Source organism: Salvelinus alpinus, chromosome 30, assembly GCF_045679555.1.
Source record: "Salvelinus alpinus chromosome 30, SLU_Salpinus.1, whole genome shotgun sequence".
Taxonomy (NCBI): Eukaryota; Metazoa; Chordata; class Actinopteri; order Salmoniformes; family Salmonidae; genus Salvelinus; species Salvelinus alpinus.
In genome coordinates this window covers 22,714,854-22,735,528 of record NC_092115.1, presented here as the reverse complement: position 1 = coordinate 22,735,528, position 20,675 = coordinate 22,714,854, and the positions used below count along the sequence as shown (strand labels likewise).

Below are 20,675 nucleotides of genomic sequence, written 5' to 3'. Positions count from 1 at the left end.
TCAAATTCCTGCCATGCTAAAGCTGCCCTGGTCAACTGTAAATGCTGTTATTGTGAAGCGGAAATGAGGGCTGAAGCGCGTAAAAAAAAATAAAAAAAACCTGCCCTCGGTTATAACACTCACTACCGAGTTCCAAACTGCCTTTGGAAGCAACATCGGGCCCAGGAACTGTTTGTCGGGAGCTTCATGAAAAGGGTTTCCATGGCCGAGCAGCCGCACACAAGCCTAAAATCATCATGCGCAATGCAAAGCTTTGGCTGAAGTTGAGTAAAGCTCTCCGCCATTGGACTCTCGAGCAGTGGAAACACTTTCTCTGGAGTGATGAATCACGCTTCACCATCTGGCAGTATGATGGACGATGCATAGCGCCAACTGTAAAGTTTGGTGGAGGAGGAATAATGGTCTGAGGCTTGTCATGGTTCGGGCTAGGCCCCTTAGTTCCAGTGAAGAGAAATCTTAACGCTACAGCATACAATGACATTCTAGACAATTATGTGCTTCCAACTTTGTGGCAACAGTTTGGGGAAGACCTTTTCCTGTTTCAGCATGACAATGCCCCAGTGCACAAAGTGAGGTCCATACAGAAATGGTTAATTGAGATCAGTGTGGAAGATCTTGACTGGCCTGCACAGATCCCTGACCTCAACCACCTTTGGATGAATTGGAACACCGACTGCGAGCCAGGCCTAATCACCCAACATCAGTGCCCGACCTCACTAATACTCGTGGCTGAATGGAAGCAAGTCCCTGCAGCAATGTTCTAGTGGAAAGCCTTCCCAGAAGAGCGGAGGCTGTTATAGCAGCAAAGGGGGACCAACTCCATATTAATGTCCATGATTTTGGAATGAGATGTGACAAGCAGGTGTCATGTCTTCACACTTTTGGTCATGTAGTGTATGTCAGGTAGACATACAGTATATACTACTTACACACTTTGTATTACATATTTGCAATATTTACCCGAATTCCTTACCACCCCATAAACGTTACTGAATAAAATAAAAAAATGCAATTAAAAGGGAAAACCATGCACAGTAGTGATCATTTTGATAAACCTATTATAGATTAATTTTATGAATTTCATTTGGATACAAAAATTAGCTAAATAGTAAAAACATGATTTTTAACCAGACTTTCCAAACCTTTAAATTTAATTGAGAGTTCTGTAAAATGTTCAATATTGATTGTATGAATCTGAAACTTGTTGATTGATTTAATATCTTATGCATTGTTGGATTCTGGGTGAAACTTTGAACATTGTTATACTCAGAAGTATAGGAACAGTTACAAAAGAGACATGAGGGGTGCCATAATGAAGCTTTGGAGGGGGTGAGCGCAGGGAACACAATCGCATGAGGCAGTACTGATAAGGGGAGAAACCGTTGAAGGATCATACCACTTAGCTCCCTGCTCAGCAATAATGATGTTTAGCGATAAGGAGGAGACTCCACCCAAAGTGGGGTATGAATACTACCATGGGGGAAGCCATGTCTGTGTCTGAATTGGTTGAGCTTCTCTAGTGTCCGTGGGTTATTTACTCTGAAAATTAGAACCTAACAGCATCTAATTATTTATGTTGTTAGATGTTTAAATTATGACTTTACATATCTTTATTTTGGCAAAATAACAAGCGTTTCAGATGGTAATATCCAGGAGCCAAGACCAAGATGTATACCAGGACATTGGTCCTGTTGGAAATCAGCTAAACTTTGAACATTGAGACATTAAATAAATGATAGAGACGAAGCCTTGAATATAAAGAATCTGTAGCAACCCAGAAGGCTTTGGAATGTGTTTGATGGAGGAGAGGAGAGCGATGTGTTGATGTAGGGAAGACAGATGGATATCTGTGGATTAGGTGAAGAAGGGGGTGAGGTCAGTTCCCCTTCAGGGAGTAATCAGGGTTAGTATCTGGTTACCTTCTTTCCTGTGGAGCCATAAACTGTAAAGAGGAGTGTCTTAAGTAGGATGCATATAAACTGTGATGTCTGAAATATTTAGCTGTCTGTTTTCAGCTGTACGGAACCTTTGGGGAATGATTAAACTTGGTGAAAGCTTCTCTAGTGTCCGTGGGTTATTTACTCTGAAAAATAAGAACCTAACAGCATCTAATTATTTATGTTGTTAGATGTTTAAATTATGACTTTACATATCTTTATTTTGGCAAAATAACAAGCGTTTCAGATGGTAATATCCAGGAGCCAAGACCAAGATGTATACCAGGACATTGGTCCCAAGATCCAGACCTAGACCCAGTGAGTTGAGACCATGACAAATTAAAGCCAGAATTTATGTGATCTTGAGTGCTCTCAGCACCAAGACCACTAGATCAAAAGTCCCTGGGCCCTTTCTTCAATTGTAAAAAACTCAAGTAGAGTAATCTTGAGTACATTGGAGAACATTAGAGTAGGGTACAGTACAGCACAGTAGAGCAACATACAGTAGAGTACAATAGAGTTTAGCACATTATCGATGTCTATGTTTTGACCAAATATATGGCCAAAAAATTGCAGGGTTAAAGCCTCCCTGCTGGCTATGCATTTCAATACTCTACATTTTTCCTCAAGTGTCCACTTTTCCACTACCCACAGTGGTCCTCTGTAGCTCAGTAGGTAGAGCATGGCGCATGCAACATAAAATTGGAAATAGCCTCAATGGCGCTGCCCATGCGGTCACAGAATCGTTAATAGCAGAGACACAAAAATGAGACCTATACATACAGCATCTCTATTGTGTCAATTGTTTCGGTTGTGATTTGATTTATTTTGGACTTTAAAGACTCCCCATAGCTAACATATGGCTGGCTATCTTTCATTTGGACAGATGTACATACCAACAAACATATTTTAGTCACAAAACCGTACTTTACATACATGTTCGGTACTAGTGACACTTCTTAAAAATACATTAAGATTGACCAGTTTGTTATCTAATTTTCTCCAAAATGTTTGCAGAAATGTGGCCATAATGGAGAGGGGTGCAATCCCATCACCTAGTGATATTTGTAGGATTGTAGCTTTAGCTCTTTTAAAGTCAGTAGTGACATCAAAAGTGGGGACAGTATTTTTCAGAGAAAGATGTTTATAAATGAATAATTAGATCAGTATCTTTCAAAGTAATAATATAACTCAAGATGTTCTACCGAAATAATATTTCCACATTTGACTACAAATTAGCTATAACTGGGCTAATAACTCACTAACAAATAATATGAACAAATTGGCACACGTGGCTACATGCAGCTCTTGCTTTGATCTCAAAACAATCGCGACCGCTCATGCTGTAAAACCGTCCAGTTTAAAGTGAATGGCACAAATCCATATATGGCAATGGTCTATTTGCATATAGGCCTACTACAGCTCTGATTGGTTATGGTGCACCAGTCTGTCTAGAGTAAGGGCCGGAGTGTGCCTTAGTCAACGCAAAAGAATCCTACTCTGATGTGCTCTGCCGACGACAAAATCTCTCGCATAGTTAGTTTTGCTCACTAAGTCTTGCATAGTTTGTTTTGTTCCGGGATGTTGCATTGAAAGTGGCTAATATTGTGTTGATTCGATCACAATTCCCACAATAAAGGGAAACGTTGAAAGTGTTAATGGGGAAAACTCTAGAAAGTTGAGTGAAGTTCAATCTCGTGTTTCTCTGCGCTGGCTGATATTTCTTCTACATGGCAGTCCCTGGGAGCTTGCGCACACACAGGGTAGCTTAGAGGGGAAATTGGATGGGTGGTAAGTGTTGGGGAGTTGGGGGGTGTAGCCCTAAACAACTCTGACCTATTGGCAGGTGTAGAGGGGGGAGGGGTCACCGTCTATGCCCCAAATGACATCCTATCCCCTATAGTGCACTACTTTTGACCAGAACCCAATGGGGCCTGGTGAAAAGTAGTGCACTATATTAGAAATAGGGTGCCATTTGAAACAAGCCCTGTGTCACTATGTTTGACAGCAGAAGTCAAGGGCACTGTCACAGTCTGAAGTCCAGAGGCCCAACCTCCCTCCCTGCTCCCACCCCCACCTGACTCATACCATAGACCTGTGCCAAGAGACATTACACTACCATCTGCAGCTGGCACCATCTGTCTGTGAAGTTGAAACTAGACATGTGACAGTGGTGCACACACAGAAACTTCTCCACTTCCTAATAGTCTATTTATGGGCTCAGCGTAGTATGCCACAACTTTCAATGGCTCCACTACTAACCATTATAGGAATATGGATATCCTGTATTTAAATTATGTATTTAAACTGGAGCCAAGACGAAGCTTATCATAAATGGGGAATCAAAACAACAGTCAATGTTCCGTCTTTCTAATACCCACTAGATGGCAGCATTGTAGTGAATGGAGAACACCCTAAGTGGGTGTGTTACTCCCTCAGAGCTGGGTTTAATGGTGCAGCCGGGCCTCCCCCATCCCGTCCTCAAGATTCCTCTGAGGTTACGACATATTCTATCTTGTCTATAAAAGGAGGTTGTTTTTGGTGCTGGGAAAAAAAAGTGTGGATGCGAAATATGTGGAGGCCAGCGCGCTCATTTCTGGGTTTATTGCAGAAGGAATGTATTCATTGCTGGTGTTCAACTGCAATTGACTCAAATTATAATTGATAACACATCTTAGTGACTTTACATTTTGTCCTATTTCTTTACTTTTTGTCTGTAGGAAAAGGTCAGCAAAGCCACAATTCAACTTTCCAGACTTTATACCTTCAGAGCAGGTCTGTGTGTTGGGGGAGGAGGAGATACCACTTCCATTCCAAGAATGAAAAAAGTGGTCCCAGACAGGGGCCAAACAGGAGAGTGAGATGCAAATCATACCAGAGGAAATGTGAGCCTCATACACAGAACCCTCTGTCTGTTCAGACACACACACACACTCTCTTGGTAAGCTACAATTAAACTTTTCAGACTCTTTAGACTCAGCGCGTGTCTGTGTGTTGGGGGGGGGGGGGGGGGGGGGGGCGACAACTGTGTGTGTGTGTGTGTGTGTGTGTGTGTGTGTGTGTGTGTGTGTGTGTGTGTGTGTGTGTGTGTGTGTGTGTGTGTGTGTGTGTGTGTGTGTGTGTGTGTGTGAGAGAGAGTGCGTTTGAGGCAAGGCCGGTTTCAGGTTGTTTCCTGCAAACCCATATAAAGAGGAAGGCTACATTTCACAGGAAGGAGTGTCATACAAAAACAAATAACACATCAGGCACCATACTTATTTGTTTAACTGTGGACCTCGATCAGGGACCAAAACTTACTATCAAACCACTGCCATATAGGCCTAACCATACAGGTAACTGCAAAAATAAAGGAAACACCAACATAAAGTGTCTTAATAGGGCATTAGGCCACCACGAGCTGCCAGCACAGTTTCAATACACCTTGGCATAGATTCTACAAGTGTCTGGAACCCTGCTGAAGGGATGTGACACCATTCTTCCACGAGAAATTCCATAATTTGGTGTTTCGTTTGATGGTGGTGGTAAACGCCGTCTCAGGTGCCGCTCCAAAATCTCCCATAAGTGTTCAATTGGGTTGATCTGGTGACTGACACACACACACCCTATGCTATTTTGAGACCCCTCTTTCAAAGTCACAGATCTCTTCTTCTAACCATGGTGGAAACAAATATGGGCAACTGGGCATTTTTATACATGACAGTTAATGGGAGCATGACAGCATGATGGGAGGTTAATTGCTTAACTCAGGAACCACACTTGTGTGGAAGCACCTGGTTTTAATATATTTTGTATCCCTTATTTACTCAAGTGTTTCCTTTATTTTGGCAGTTACCTGTATCTCTGCATGGCTCTTCATTGAATTTCGTATATTCAATGGCCAAACATTCACTGTAGCATTTTAACACATATCCCATCCAAGCTTCAAAACACAACCACCTATTGAATCACATGTCAACTTCTCTGACCACTCCATCATCACCTTCTATAAATATCAACACTTAGATAAAATAAACTAGTTATAATCCCCATTCTAATCTATTCATTAATTCAATAATTTCAATAGCAGCCCTAAGGGATTCCAGGGGCTTTTCAGGAGGAGGGCTAGCTCGGTTTAAATGACTATTTATAATTTAAAGTTCATCATAAACAAAGGAAGCTGGAGGGCCCACATCACTACAATGGGGATCCTGTCTGTGTGGTTAGGTAAAGGAAAAATGGGGGGATACCTAGTCAGTTGCACAACTGAATGCATTCAACTGAAATCCGCACTTAACCCAACCTCTGAATCAGAGAGGTACATGGGGCTGACTTAATCAACATCCATGTCATCGGCGCCCGGGAGCAGTTGTTGTTGGGGGTTAACTGCATTGCTCAAAGGCAGAACGGCAGATTTTTACCTTGTCGGCTCTGGGATTCAATCCAGCAACCTTCCCCGTGGCCCAACGCTCCTACCCGCTAGGCTACCGGCCGCCCAGTTAGTTGCTCATTTCCTTTTCTCATGTGACTTCCAACAGTATTTTTCAGGGAGACTACCCTTGACAACTGTGTTTTATTTGATCCCACTTTTGGGATAAGTGAGCATATCACATGCGGACAGTGACAGCATTTGACAGAACTTGAAGAGTGAGATGTTGAAACAAGCTATTGGGTCCAGTAGTATATCCATGTGATGGCTTCTTGTCCTCTAATTGCAGCCCTCCACCACATGGCTGCTTTGCATAGAGCTGTAAATGCATGACCTCATGGTGCTGTGACTTCACAGTGGTGTAGGACTACTTTTAACACGCAGCTACAGCTGCCAACTTCCCAAATGGCACCTTATTCCCTATGGGCCCTAGTCAAAAGTAGTGCACTATATAGGGAATATGTTGTCATTTGGGATGCAAGCAGGGAGAGCTATGCTGACCATTCTCCCTCCTTATCCCTCACAGACGGCAGCTCTGCCTGAGAAGGTGGACTGGCTGTTAATCATTTATACCTGCCATGGTGTCATTACCGACATACAGTAAAATGCTACTAACAAACTATATAGTTTGGATCCCCCAAGACTCTTCCTAGAGCTGTCCGCCCAGCCAAACTGAGCAATCGGTGGAGAAGAACCTTGGTCAGGGAGGTGACCAATAACCCCATGGTCACTGACAGAGCTCTAGAGTTCCTCTGTAGAGATGGGAGAACATTCCAGAAGGACAACCATCTCTGTAGCACTACACCAAATCAGGCCTTTATGGTAGAGCAGCCAGACAAAAGCCACTCTTCAGTAAAAGGCACATGACAGAGGATCTTCAGAGAAGAACAGTTAGAACTCCCCAAACACAGGTATGCCAAGCTTGTAGCATCATACCCAAGAAGACTCAAGGCTGTAATCACTGCCAAAAGTGCTTTAACAAAGTTCTGAGTAAAGGGTCTGAATACGTATGTAAATGTGATATTTCAGTTTTACATTTATAATAAAGTTGCTAATATTTCTAAAAACCTGTTTTTGCTTTGTCATTGTGGGGTATTGTGTGTAGATTGATTCAAAAACAATTTGAACAATTTTAGAATAAGGCGTAATAAAAGGGATCTGAATACTTTCCACTCTATATTGTGGGTTAGGCCAGTTCTAACTATTTGGGGAGACCTCTTCTACGATATGTTACTCCAAATGTCGAGATATCTGATATAATAATTTTGCACCATTAATGACAAAATAATTCCACACTGAAAATTGTGTGTGTATTCACAATATTATAGTCACACTCATTAAATAATATTTTGTATGGCGATTTTTTTTAAAAATAGGCTTAGTTAATTCATTTAGACTTCATTTTCAACACACAGGCTAACAGATACATCTGCACAGTTTTGATTTGTAAAGTTCAAAGAGAGTATAGTCTTCCACATCACAATAAATCGTCAATATCAAATATACCGATATTAGATTTAATCATATCATATCGGCCCAAACCTACACCCCACCCATCTGGGGTGAGAGAGTGTGATAAGGGCTTGGTAGTGTGACAGAAGCCATGTAACCGAGACCCATTACAAGCAGGGTTTGCAATCTTGCAGTTGTCACTTACTTCAATCCTGGAATGTCCAGCATATTTGTGAGGCCTGTCCAGTTTATATCCAGCAACTGGAAGAAAAAAAGGAAACATGCCTTGAATGACAGAGAAGAAAGTAAATGTTGATAAACCCATACAAGGAACACATGTTGTGGACCACAAACACGAGTCATTTTATTTCATTGAATTCATTACAGTCATTTAATTTAGAAAGTGACTCCACAACTAGCTCTTGTCCTTGTCCTCTAAACTTAGGGAGAGCATTCTCACTAAGAGGGCAGCAGCCTGCTCCATGGAACTGCTCATCAATATGACTCGCTATTTCAGTACAATGCAGAGAGGACATGTATATGGTGGGCAGGCTGTACCTCTGTGCGTCTCCTGCCTTGGTCTGCATCACTCACTGGGCTCCTAAGCACTGAATGATAAAGCTACTGCAGCACATCTTTATGAGGTTCTAATCCAGCTACTGCTCTCATCTAGCTAATCATTGTAATAAAATGTAATGAACGGATTAGAAATGAGGACAGACTGGACAGACCCAATTAGTGCAATAGTTCAAATTGTTACATACAAGTTTAACAAAGCAGAAACATTCACAAAACTGAGAAAATAGAGACTAATCAATATTGATGAGTTAGCTCTGTTTTAATACGGGAAGCTATAGAGTAGGCAAATAGTAAATCAAAGTCCAAACAAAGGGAGTAATTTCAAAGCACTTTAAGATCGGTTCTCAGTGACTCATTATCAGGAGAAGAGGAATTTCCGATGGCTAAAATGCAGTAACTTGGAAGCAGCTCAACAGCTAATGAAAGCTCTCAGTCCGTAAGGAGTAGTTTCCCAATGAAAGAACAGCTAATGAAAGCTCTCAGTCCGTGAGGAGTAGTTTCCCAATGAAAGAACAGCTAATGAAAGCTCTCAGTCCGTGAGGAGTAGTTTCCCAATGAAAGAACAGCTAATGAAAGCTCTCAGTCCGTGAGGAGTAGTTTCCCAATGAAAGAACAGCTAATGAAAGCTCTCAGTCCGTGAGGAGTACAGTTTCCTAATGAAAGAACAGCTAATGAAAGCTCTCAGTCCGTGAGGAGTACAGTTTCCTAATGAAACAACAGCTAATGAAAGCTCTCAGTCCGTGAGGAGTACAGTTTCCTAATGAAACAGTGCACTGATTCACAGCAGAATAAATAAAACAACTCTCCAAAAGACATTCATTTGAATTGGTTCTAACTGACATTTCCAAAGCAAAGCATTGATTTATACTTTATAATAGAATATGTTATCTACTTTCATCATGTCATATCTTTGAAGACTGCTACAATGACCACTCCAGTACCTGATAAGACAGTTATCACTTTGACCTGAACAGTGAACACGGACATTAACTTTAAAAACACAGTCTAGAGCAAAAAGCAATTTCTTGAGGAAAATTAGCATTCTCAAAAAGAATGCAATACAGTACAGGCCCAGGAGACAGATATAAGGCTTCTAAGATTCTCACTACAAAGGGCAAACTATACCAAATCAGTAACTGTTCATTCTGCACAGGTTTTATGGAAGGGATGACTGTAGGCTGTACAGTATGTGGCAAGCATAGTCTGTATCCTAAATGGCACCCTTTTCCATATGTAGTACTTTTCACTACTTTTGACCAGGGTTTTTACCAGGGAATAAAGTGTCATTTGGTACACATTCTTAGTGCGGATTGGATAACAAAACAAATACTGTAACGCCAACTAGAAGTTTTCAGGACAATGCCAGAGTCTGTGTGCAGCAACAGTGCACTAAAGCATCACAATACTACACAGACTGCAAAACCACTCAGCACAATGGTAAACATTTAGTAGGCTCAGGAATGAGTAGGTACTGGACAGTGTTCCAGGAACGTAAACGAAGGAATGAAACTCTGAGAATGCTATGTCGTGACAGTCTCTATGGGAACGTGACCTGACTAGCTATGTTACTGGGTTAGTCTGTGCACCCCAAATGGCACCCTATTCCCTGTATAGTGGATTACTTTTGCATCCATTTGGGATGCAGCCCATGTCTTTCTCTGTGCCGGTAACCAAGCCAGGAATCCTGCCCACTGAATCATAGGGCACTGAATGTCTCCATCTACGCTATGCTCTCTTACTTTATGAGTCATAGTTGTAATGAAGAAAATGTAATGATAGTTAAGCAATCTACGACTATTACCTAGCACATCAAATTAACTCAGTGTTCGCTGTATCTAAAAATAAAAACTGACAGACATGGTGTTTAAATATGGAGGGTAGGCCTAACCCAATTCTAGGTAAGAATCATGGCATTGTCACGTTAACGTTTCCTACCACATCATTTAGAATAGTCTAAACCTATTTACCATAAAAGGACTTATTAGTCAAATCAAATCACATGTTATTGTTCGCATCCACATATTTAGCAGATGTTATTGTGGGTGTAGCGAAATGCTTGTGTTCCTAGCTCCAACAGTCTACCAGTTGTCATGGTTACAAAATATAAGTAAACCAAACATGGGGTAATATGATGTCATGTCTCATGTGCCAGTGGTCAGGGATATGCCTCTGAACTGTGGGATGTGTGTGTGTCAGGGGACTCAGGGTGAGATTACGTTTCTAACTTTGTTCACGTTTAAGCTGCTCACTTAAGAATATCTGCAAAGGTGAGCAACCGGCCATTAAGCAAATCAGAATGTCAACATTTGTGTGATTTTAAGATGAGGACGTACTTAGTATGAAGAATAAAGCTGTTCAAGTACACCTTAAAAATACTGTCTAAATGTGTGTCTATGGAACAAGAGAGAGTGATATAGCCTACGGCTAAATTCAGGCTTGTCAGTCATTTCTGTTTGTTCAATTGTCAAAGGAAAATTTCCAGAGACCAGAGGTGACATTCAAACATGCACTCCCACATTCTAACAAGTAAAGAGCTGCAGGCACAAGCTTTGACACGATTATATTCTGACTGCGACACAGCAACATCCCTTCCCATAAAGCTCTAATATAACCTAGCCCTAGGCTACACAAGGGGAACACGTCATGTTGTGCTGTAGTATGATCATGTTATTCAACTTTTAAAATCAATCCAGAGAACTCTGTCAGGATAAATTCAGGATACCTGAGTTTTGGTAACATGAGCCCAAGCCAACCCAGTAATGTTTAAATGAGAAGCATGCCTACTTGTTCAGAATACAACCAGGAAGAGTGAACTGAACCGACTTCACAGAGAACAAAGGCTGATTCACACCTACAGTGAGCTCCAAAATTATTGTTTTTCTTTGTACTCCAGCAATTTGAAATTATACAATGACTATCAGGTTAAAGTGTAGACTTTCAGCTTTAATTTGAGGGTATTTTCATCCATATCAGGTGAACCATTTAGAAATTACATCACTTTCTGTACACAATCCTCCCATTTTAGGGGACCAAAAGTATTCGGACAAATTCACTTACATGTTTATTTAAGTAGTAAAAAGTGAAGTATTTGGTCCCATATTCTTAGCACGCAATGGCTACATTAACCTTGTGACTACAAATTTGTTGGATGCATTTGCTGTTTGTTTTGATTTTGTTTAAAATTATTTTGTGCCCAATATAAATTAAATGGTAAATGTGCCATTTTGGAGTCACTTTCATTGTAAATAAGAATAGAATATGTTTCTAAACACTTCTACATGAATATAGATGCTAGCATGATTACGGATAGATGCACAAATGTCATACCCACCCAAAATGCTAACGTCCCCTGTTAATGTAATGGTGAGAGGTTAGCATATGAATTTTGTTCGTCTTTAACTTTCTCACTCATTATTCACAAGCTTGATGTAGTCATTGCGTGCTAAGAATATGGGTCCAAATACTTCACTTTTTACTACTTTAATACACATAAGTGAATTTTTAACAACACTTTTGGTCCCCTAAAATGGGGGGGACTATGTACAAATATTGCTGTAATTTCTAAACGGTTCACCCGATATGAATGAAAATACACTAAAATTAAAGCCAACCTCATAGCTATTTGGGCTCCCGAGTGGTGCAGTGGTCTAAGGCACAGCATCTCAGTGCTAGAGGCATCACTACAGACCCTGGTTCGATCTCGGTCTGTATCACAACCAGCCGTGATCGGGAGTCCCATTGTGCGCTGCCCTATGTGCAGCCTTGAAGCCAGCAGCATACCACCCTGCATATCACTGCTGGCTTGCTTCTGAAGCTAAGCAGGGTTGGTCCTGGTCAGTCCCTGGATGGGAGACTAGGTGCTGCTGGAAGTGGTGTTGGAGGGCCAGTAGGAGGCACTCTTTCCTCTGGTCTAAAAAATATCCTAATGCCCCAGGGCAGTGATTGGGGACATTGCCCTGTGTAGGGTGCCGTCTTTCGGATGGGATGTTAAACGGGGGTCCTGACTCTCTGAGGTCATTAAAGATCCCATGGCACTTATCGTAAGAGTAGGGGTGTTAACCCCGGTGTCCTGGCTAAATTCCCAATCTGTCCCTCAAACCATCACAGTCACCTAATAATCCCCAGTTTACAATTGGCTCATTCACCCCCCTCCTGTCCCCTGTAACTATTCCCCTGGGGGAGGGTTTGGCCGGCGTAGGCAGTCATTGTAAAATAAGAATTTGTTCTTAACCAAGTTGCCTAGTTAAATAAAAAATATATATCAATCCAAAATGCTGGTGTACAGAGCCAAAACATTTGTCACTGTCCCAATACTTTTGGAGCTCACTGTATGTTGTCTTGTCATGCAAGGAGTGGCACATGATGCCTTACCCCAAAATGCACAACATAAAAACAGGACAAGCAGGAACGTGAGACAGGGAAGGAAGATCAGCTTGTGAGCATCAAGTGATGATGCTCTCATCATTTGTTGAAGACATGGGCAGGGCATTTATGATGATTTCCCTGTCTCCAGATATTGACACAAATGAGTTTTACAGCCTGCTCCATTGTTCTGACTGATATAAAGAGCAGTGGTTGGCTGACTGGCACGTAGGCTGCACAGCAATACGAACCGCTGTCGGCTTTTATCTGGCGAGGCAGGGCGGGGTGGCAGAGTGTGCGTGCACTTCCTGTGTGCACCACTTAGTCTTCAGAACAGGCCACACCACCACACCGTACTAGCGCTTACAGGAACAGACAAACATGAACACGCAAAGGCTTCTGCACTGGCCCTGTCACTAAGCCTTCTGTACAACACTGGAACATACTGTAGCTGGCTGTACTAAGTCATAACTCTTATCAACAACAACCAAGTACCAGTAAAAAAACATTGATTATCCAAAGATAATTGTTTTAACAACAACATTCAGTGATATTTATAGATGAGAGCACATGATAGGTATCTCACTGTAATTACATTGGGTTGAACAAATATCATCCGTTAGTCAGTGGAAAGAAAAGGTGGTTTCCTCTTTGGTTATGACCGCATGGCAGGAGAATGCTGCAGCATCAAACAGTCCTGGTGAGGCCTTTTATCCTGGCTGGCTGCTCTGCTCTACTTTCAAACACACAGCCGCTACGCTACGTAGCCACAGCAACGCTGCTCACATTTCCACCACACTCTTGGCACGCTCCTCCCTCGCCTCCAGCTCAGACGGGGCACTGTTTACCAGCCAGTCGAATAGGCTGTCATACCTCACTGATGGTAACTCTGAGAACAAACGTCTACACAACTCAGGGGACAGATAGACTGTCTGTCAGGGTAGAAGGGCAGGAGGAGTATGAAGGCACAACGGTTTACAGGTAATACCTTCTTCAAGGGGCGGTAATTTCAAAAACAAATTCAAGACAGGGTAGAGGGGTGGACCTTACATTCATTCTTAAGAAGGTCTCCATGACTGGACCACAGGTCAGAGGCCATTGTGGACAAGAACCATGTGCTCTATAGCAGTCTAGCCTGGTCCCAGATCTGTCAAGACAGCACAAACAGATCTTGGACCAGGTTAAAAACAGTCCAGTTGAGGAGAGATAGCAGAACTCCAGAGGTTAAAATAAGACTTAGATGGCTGTCTGTCACTCTAAAGGGCTCTCATTACACCCCAGTCTTTATCCCATGACTTCTAACCAGGCCTCTGACTACATCAAGGGGAAATAACTGTGGCTCTGCCTCAGCCTGGTCTGTGTTTATAGGGATGATGACAGTCTATCCCTGATGCAACATATCTATTCAAACTGTACTGTATTATACTATATAAGTGCATCACAGCTCTGATACTAACAGTGAATTGGATTATGTTTTACAATGAGCGTACAGTTATATACTGGCTGGGAAAATGCAGGATGTTATTGTAGTCATCAAGACTAGCAGGACTGGACTGTGTGAAGATTATCAAATTTAAACTGGCAAGAAATAATCCAACTCCGCTCACAGCATTGGTCCAACACTAACTGACTGTAGTTCATTAAGGGGTTTTAAGATGTATTAGGCCAAGAGGGGAGAGTTGTATGAGATGGTATAGACTGGATGTCCGGCTGATTTACCATAGACCTTTACTGAGTAATAACAAGGCAATGAGCATAGAGGAAAGTCTATATAAATCCTACCCAATGAGAAAGACGCAGCCTCGACAGCATAAGAGCACAGAGGAGGCTTAAGATAAAGCAAATCTGCTCTCCCCACCCAGACACAGAGGCGATATGACCGAGACAGAGGCGATACGACCCATATCTTGACAATAACACAGCAATGCTCCTTGAGACCCATAACTTCACACCACTAAAAATAAAACATCTATTGTCAAAAAGACAAACGACGTGTGACTACTGGACTGGTAATCAACACCGCCGCAAACTGGGTCTGTTTAAAATAAGACCTGAGTATTATTACCCATCTAGGAAATATATCCAAGCTATTGTACACCAGTTCATTATCTTTTCAGCTGTAATGAATCCAGCAGGAAGCTACAGTGCCCCCTCATTGTCCTTTTACTGGAATGTACCATCCTCCTAAGGGACCCCATATCAAACCCTCAATCTATAACACATGCTGACCCACAGGAAGACAGCTGCTAAAGAGCAGGGTATCGACTAAGGCTGAATCTCAAACAGCACAGTATTCACTATAAAGTGCACTACTTTTGTCCAAGGCCCATCAAAAGTAGTGCACTATAAAGGGAATTGGTAGCCATTTGTGTTGCAAGCCTAATTATAAATTAGTCTTGGTGGGAATGGGCTTTCTGGAACAGGAGCTCAATACAACATCCTTCACATCCAGCGGTCTGCTGACCATTCCCTCCTCAGAGGTTCCAACCACTGCAGTAGTTCTAGAATAAGTCAAAATGGCTGACAATACTTACAGGCTTCTTCAGGAAGAAAACTGACAGGGCTCCGATCAATGGCATGTCTCCGAGCAGGGGCTCCATGACGACCCTCAAGACACCGTGAAGCTGCAGAAAACGTGCCAATCAGTGACTTTTCAATTGCAGATCATTGTAACATACAATTTATAGGTCTCTATCTTATTACATAGGAAACAGCGGTACAATACACTTTTGATTAATCTATTTGACAAATTCTACTGACTGTCTTGTTGTCTCAAAGAAAAGTCTGACCTGTTGTATTACTAAATGTTCCACTACTTTTATTAGTATCCATCCTGACTGAAGTGACTCTTTACTCAGAAATGTAGACTGTCTAGAGCTCCAAATTTGAATGCAAGGACAAGCAATTAAACACAGAGTCATCCCTTAACATGCAATGGAAATATTGGACATTTTCAATACCCATACTGCCATACTGATTAACCATACTGCCATACTGATTAACCATACTGCCATACTGATTAACCATACTGCCATACTGATTAACCATACTGCCATACTGATTAACCATACTGCTGTAGTCTTATTCTCACATTTACTCAAAACAGTAGCTTGGTCAGAATCAAAACATATGAGATTGCAGGTTGCCACATTTAAGGGCTTCATTCTGAACAAAAATGGTTACAGTGAAAAGCCAGCCATCTATTAGGAGCCAACAAAACCGTATGAAATCTGGACTGATTCCAAAACAGCCTACCAGATTTGAGACTGCAGTCTCAAATCTGGCCAATCAGAATGGGTTCGCAATGATTACTGTAGACTACCCTGCATACAACTGTCTCGCTCTGATCAGCAAATATGCTGGTTGTTTGCAAGGGCAACCTCTTGTAATGTTGTATAATCAACCTTCACCCTTATCTATGAAGTGTCAACATATTATGTAAAAAAATAAATAATGCATAGCCAAATACGGAGGTGGCTAATGGTTAGTCTCATGCACCAGACAGATTTTCATCAAGCTTGGTAGGTCTGGTATATCAACTGAAGTCAGAGAAAGTCACAACATTTCCCAATAGAAAGTAGTGTATGCATGTGTATGATATAAAAACATGACTACCTGTATACTTTTTATACCAGCTCTGCAGTAGTATTTCTTGATGTCAACATCAATCTCTGTATTTCCAACAAAGCTGAAAATAAAAATAAAAATAGTCTTGATATATAATGATATAAAAAAGTATCTCCAAATTGAACCACAGTGCATGTGACTATACCTAATCTCCAGGTCCATTATAATCTGTCGTTTGTCCACATTCTCAGTGTACACTTTGACCCCGTTCACCCTTAGAGGCTGTAGAGAGAGAAGGAGAGAAAGATGGAGGGAGAGAGGGGCGAGAGGAAAGGATGACAAAGCAGAACCCAATGGTTGACAGGTGCCTCTGTGTGCTCAAACCCAAACCGCTTGTCCAACCATACTTCAAGCATGTGTTTCCTAAGTTCCCTTACAAGGTTAACAAGTTTGAAAACTTACACACAGGAAAAATTGCTGGACATTGTTGATAGGGCTAATGACGGTAAACAACAATAAAACACCTATGAACTATATTATACAGAATAAACACCTACAGCATATAACAAGATACAGAACATTTTCCACACTGCTCGACATAACAGTAACATTGACGCCAGAACTCATCACTGGAAACATACATGTATATCTAAACGCCTCAGTCTCACCTTGTCCCCCATGTCGATCTTGGTGAAGCAGAAGGAGCTGAGGTGAGCATTAGCCCCCTTCACAGCCGGCTCAATGGTCTCTCTGAACAGCTTGTCAACAAACTGACAGATGTATGGCCACATCTGTTTCACTGTCTGGGGAGGGAGACAGAGAGGAAGACTCAGGGTTACACAGGTCATATTCTCAAAGCTCAATGTCTGACAGAGACACTACATAGGTAATGGCCCTGTTCTCTGCATGGTTTGATTGAATAAGACTTGAATTAAGATAAGAAAAACGTTATTTTCCAGAGGGAAAATTCTTAGCATAATTTTGTCATAGATAATAGGTAGGAAACGCCCTCATAATTGCCTAACACACATAACATTACCTCAACTGACACATCTATTTGGTTTGGGTGTGGCCCTAGTGTAGTTTATGGGCTCTACTTTAAGTACTGATGCATGAACTCCTTACCACATAAACCTACTACAAAAACAATAGCATCTATAACACTCCTGCAAAACAAATAGAGCTCAATCTCTCGTTTTATTATCTAATGTGTCTTTGAAACATTGTGGACTAAATCCCTATAAGTCTGGTTTTTACAGTAACTGTAAGAGTAATGACTCCTCCCAGTTCCTGGAGTTAGAAGGGTCCCCAGGGAGGCTGGTACTGGAGCTGGGTTAGCAGAGCTCCAGATAAGGGCCTATTTATAAGAGGATGCTGCCCTCCCGCCCGCTTCCCTGCCTCCACACTGTACCACTTATCTAGAGCAGGGCAAGTGCTGCTGCCGGGAAAGTTGGTATTGGACAGGGTTCAAATACTATTTGAAATCATTTCAAATATGTTATCTGTGCTTGACTGAGCTTGCCTGGCTTGATGGACCAATACGATAGTCCCAAAACTGCAAAAACCCACTAATCTGGCACTCTAGGCAGGCTAGATGAAACAAAGTATTTAAACGATTTTGAACGTATTTGAAAGATCGTATTTGAACCCAGGTGTGGTTGGTGTACTGTAGGACAACGCACTGCAGTGAAGACGTTCAGTACCTTGTTGAGCCATTCCACTCGCTCCACATCTGGAAAATGAACCTGGAATGAAGAGAATAATGGATCAGTTCATATTCGTTCAAAATGTGAGCTGTCTGCAGAGATGCTGTGGGGTAGATGAAAACAATGTCACAATGTCATTACAGGTTGGTCAACAGTTTGACATTAAAACAGACATTCAATAAAGACTATAGGGACAATAGTCTAACACAATTGACATATTGACAGGATCAATCAAATAAAATCTGTCACATTCTTCGTAAACAACAGGTGTAGACTAACAGTGAAATGCTTACTTACGGGCCCTTCCCAACAATGCAGAGAGAAAAGTTACATTAATACAAGGAATACATACACAATGAGTAACGATAACTTGGCTACATAAAACGGGATACACCTGCACTTTGAGTTGTATGATGATTGTATACTAGTAATAGTCTAATTACATCTATATGAAAACACAACATATCACCTTTGTTTGGTTTGGTAGTAGTGTTTAATGGTGCTAAAGCAGCATGTCTAAAGCTCAGATGAAAGGGCTGATTCTGTGCATTGATTCAAAGACGAGGCTGCAGTATTTGGGGTCTCAGGCTGACAGCATGAGAACAGCACCAAGCCGCTCAGAGATAGCTGAGGCAGGGAGTCGACTGTGACAGATAAGCAGTTGGATTTACATAACTACCAGACAGACAGAGCTTCTGCAGGCAGGCTTAGGCTGAGTCCCAAATGGTACGCAATTCCCTATATACAGTGCATTCGGAAAGTATTCAGACCCATTTAATTTTTGCACATTTTGTTACGTTACAACCTAATTCCATAATGGACTCAATAGTTTTTCCCCCTCATAAATCTACACACAATACCTCATAAGGACAAAGCAAAAAGAGGTTTAGACATTTTTGCAAATGTATTAAAATTAAAACTGAAATATCACATTTACATACAGTACCAGTCAAAAGTTCACACACCTACTCATTCAGGGGTTTCTTATTTTTACTATTTTCTACACTGTAGAATAATAGTGAAGACATCAAAACTATGAAATAACCCATGGAATCATGTAAACAAAAAAAGCGTTAAACAAATAAAAATATTTTATATTTGAGATTCTTCAAATAGCCACCCTTTGCCTTGATGACAGATTTGCACACTCTTGGCATTCTCTTAACTAGCTTCATGAGGAACGCTTTTCCAATATTCTTGAAGGAGTTCCCACATATGCTGAGCACTTGTTGGCTGCTTTGCCTTCACTCTGCGGTCCAACCCATTCCAAAACATCTCAATTGGGTTGAGGTTGGGTGATTGTGGAGGCCAGGCCATCTGATGCAGCACTCCATCTCTCTCCCTCTTGGTCAAATAGCCCTTACACAGCCTGGGAGGTGTGTTTTGGGTCAATGTCCCGTTGAAAAACAAATGATAGTCCCACTAAGCGCAAACCAGATGGGATGGCATATCGCTGCAGAATGCTGTGGTAGCCATGCTGGTTAAGTATACCATGATTTCTAAATAAATCACTGACACTGTCTCCAGCAAAGCACCCCCACACCTCTTCCTCCATGCTTCACGGTGGGAACCACACATGCGGAGATCATCCGTTCACCTACTCTGCGTCTCACAAAGACAAGGCGGTTGGAACCAAAAATCTCAAATTTGGAAAAAGCACAGATTCCCACCGGTCTAATGTCCATCGCTCATGTTTCTTGGCCCAAGCAAGTCTATTTTTATTGGTGTCCTTTAGTAGTGGTTTCTTTGCAGCAATTCGACCATGAAGGCCTGATTCATGCAGTCTCCTCTGAACAGTTGATGTTGAGATGTGTGTTACTTGAACTCTGAAGCATTTATTTGGGCTGCAATTTCTGAGGCTGGTAGCTCTAATGAACTTAACCTCTGCAGCAGAGGTAACTCTGGGTCTTCCTTTCCTGTGGCAGACCTCATGAGAGCCAGTTATCATATATGTAGAAAATAGGAAAAATAAAGAAAAACCATGGAATGAGTAGGTGTCCAAACGTTTAACTGGTACTGTAAGTATTCAGACCCTTTACTCAGTACTTTGTTGAAGCACTTTTTGCAACAATTACAGCCTTGAGTCTTTTTGGGTAGTGCACTACAAGCTTGGCACACCTGTATTTCGGGAGTTTCTCCCATTCTCCTCGGCAGATTCTCTCAAGCTCTGTCAGGTTGGAAGGGGAGCGTTGCTGCACAGCTATTTTCAGGTCTCTCCAGAGATGTTCAATCGGGTTGAAGTACGGGCTCTGACTCCAATGTTTCACACAGTTGTGCCAAGTTGGTTGGATGTCCTTTGGGTGAAGGAACATTGAGGCACATGGGAAATTGTTGAGTGTGAAAAACTCAGCAGCATTGCAGTTCTTAACACACTCAAACCAGTATGCCTGGCACCTACTACCATACTCCGTTCAAAGGCACTTACATCTTTTGTCTTGCCCATTCACCCTCAGAATGGCACACATACACAATCCATGTCTCAAGGCTTAAAAATCCTTCTTTAACCTGTCTCCTCCCCTTCATCTACAATGATTGAAGTAGATTTAACATCAATAAGAGCTGCCCCAACTGGCAGCCCGCGAGCCAAAATGGTTTTATTTGCCCCCTTCCTGAGTCAAAAAAACAAAAAAAACATTTTGTTGGTGTGGAATTTTCATTGCTGGACAT

At 41.8% G+C, this 20,675-nt stretch overlaps 1 protein-coding gene across 4 annotated transcripts in view; it reads right to left on the bottom strand.

The window, feature by feature from the left end:
* LOC139559740 (extended synaptotagmin-2-B-like) overlaps positions 1–20,675 on the bottom strand; it is a 42,947-nt gene that overhangs the window by 11,517 nt on the left and 10,755 nt on the right. For all 4 annotated transcript variants that reach the window (XM_071376025.1, XM_071376026.1, XM_071376027.1 and 1 more), the window contains exons 3-8: positions 18,006–18,047; positions 16,971–17,105; positions 16,508–16,584; positions 16,351–16,423; positions 15,270–15,359; positions 8,000–8,055 (exon numbers count right to left, since the gene is read on the bottom strand). In XM_071376025.1, the coding sequence (XP_071232126.1) occupies positions 8,000–8,055; positions 15,270–15,359; positions 16,351–16,423; positions 16,508–16,584; positions 16,971–17,105; positions 18,006–18,047 (473 nt within the window). The remainder of the gene's footprint in view (positions 1–7,999; positions 8,056–15,269; positions 15,360–16,350; positions 16,424–16,507; positions 16,585–16,970; positions 17,106–18,005; positions 18,048–20,675) is intronic.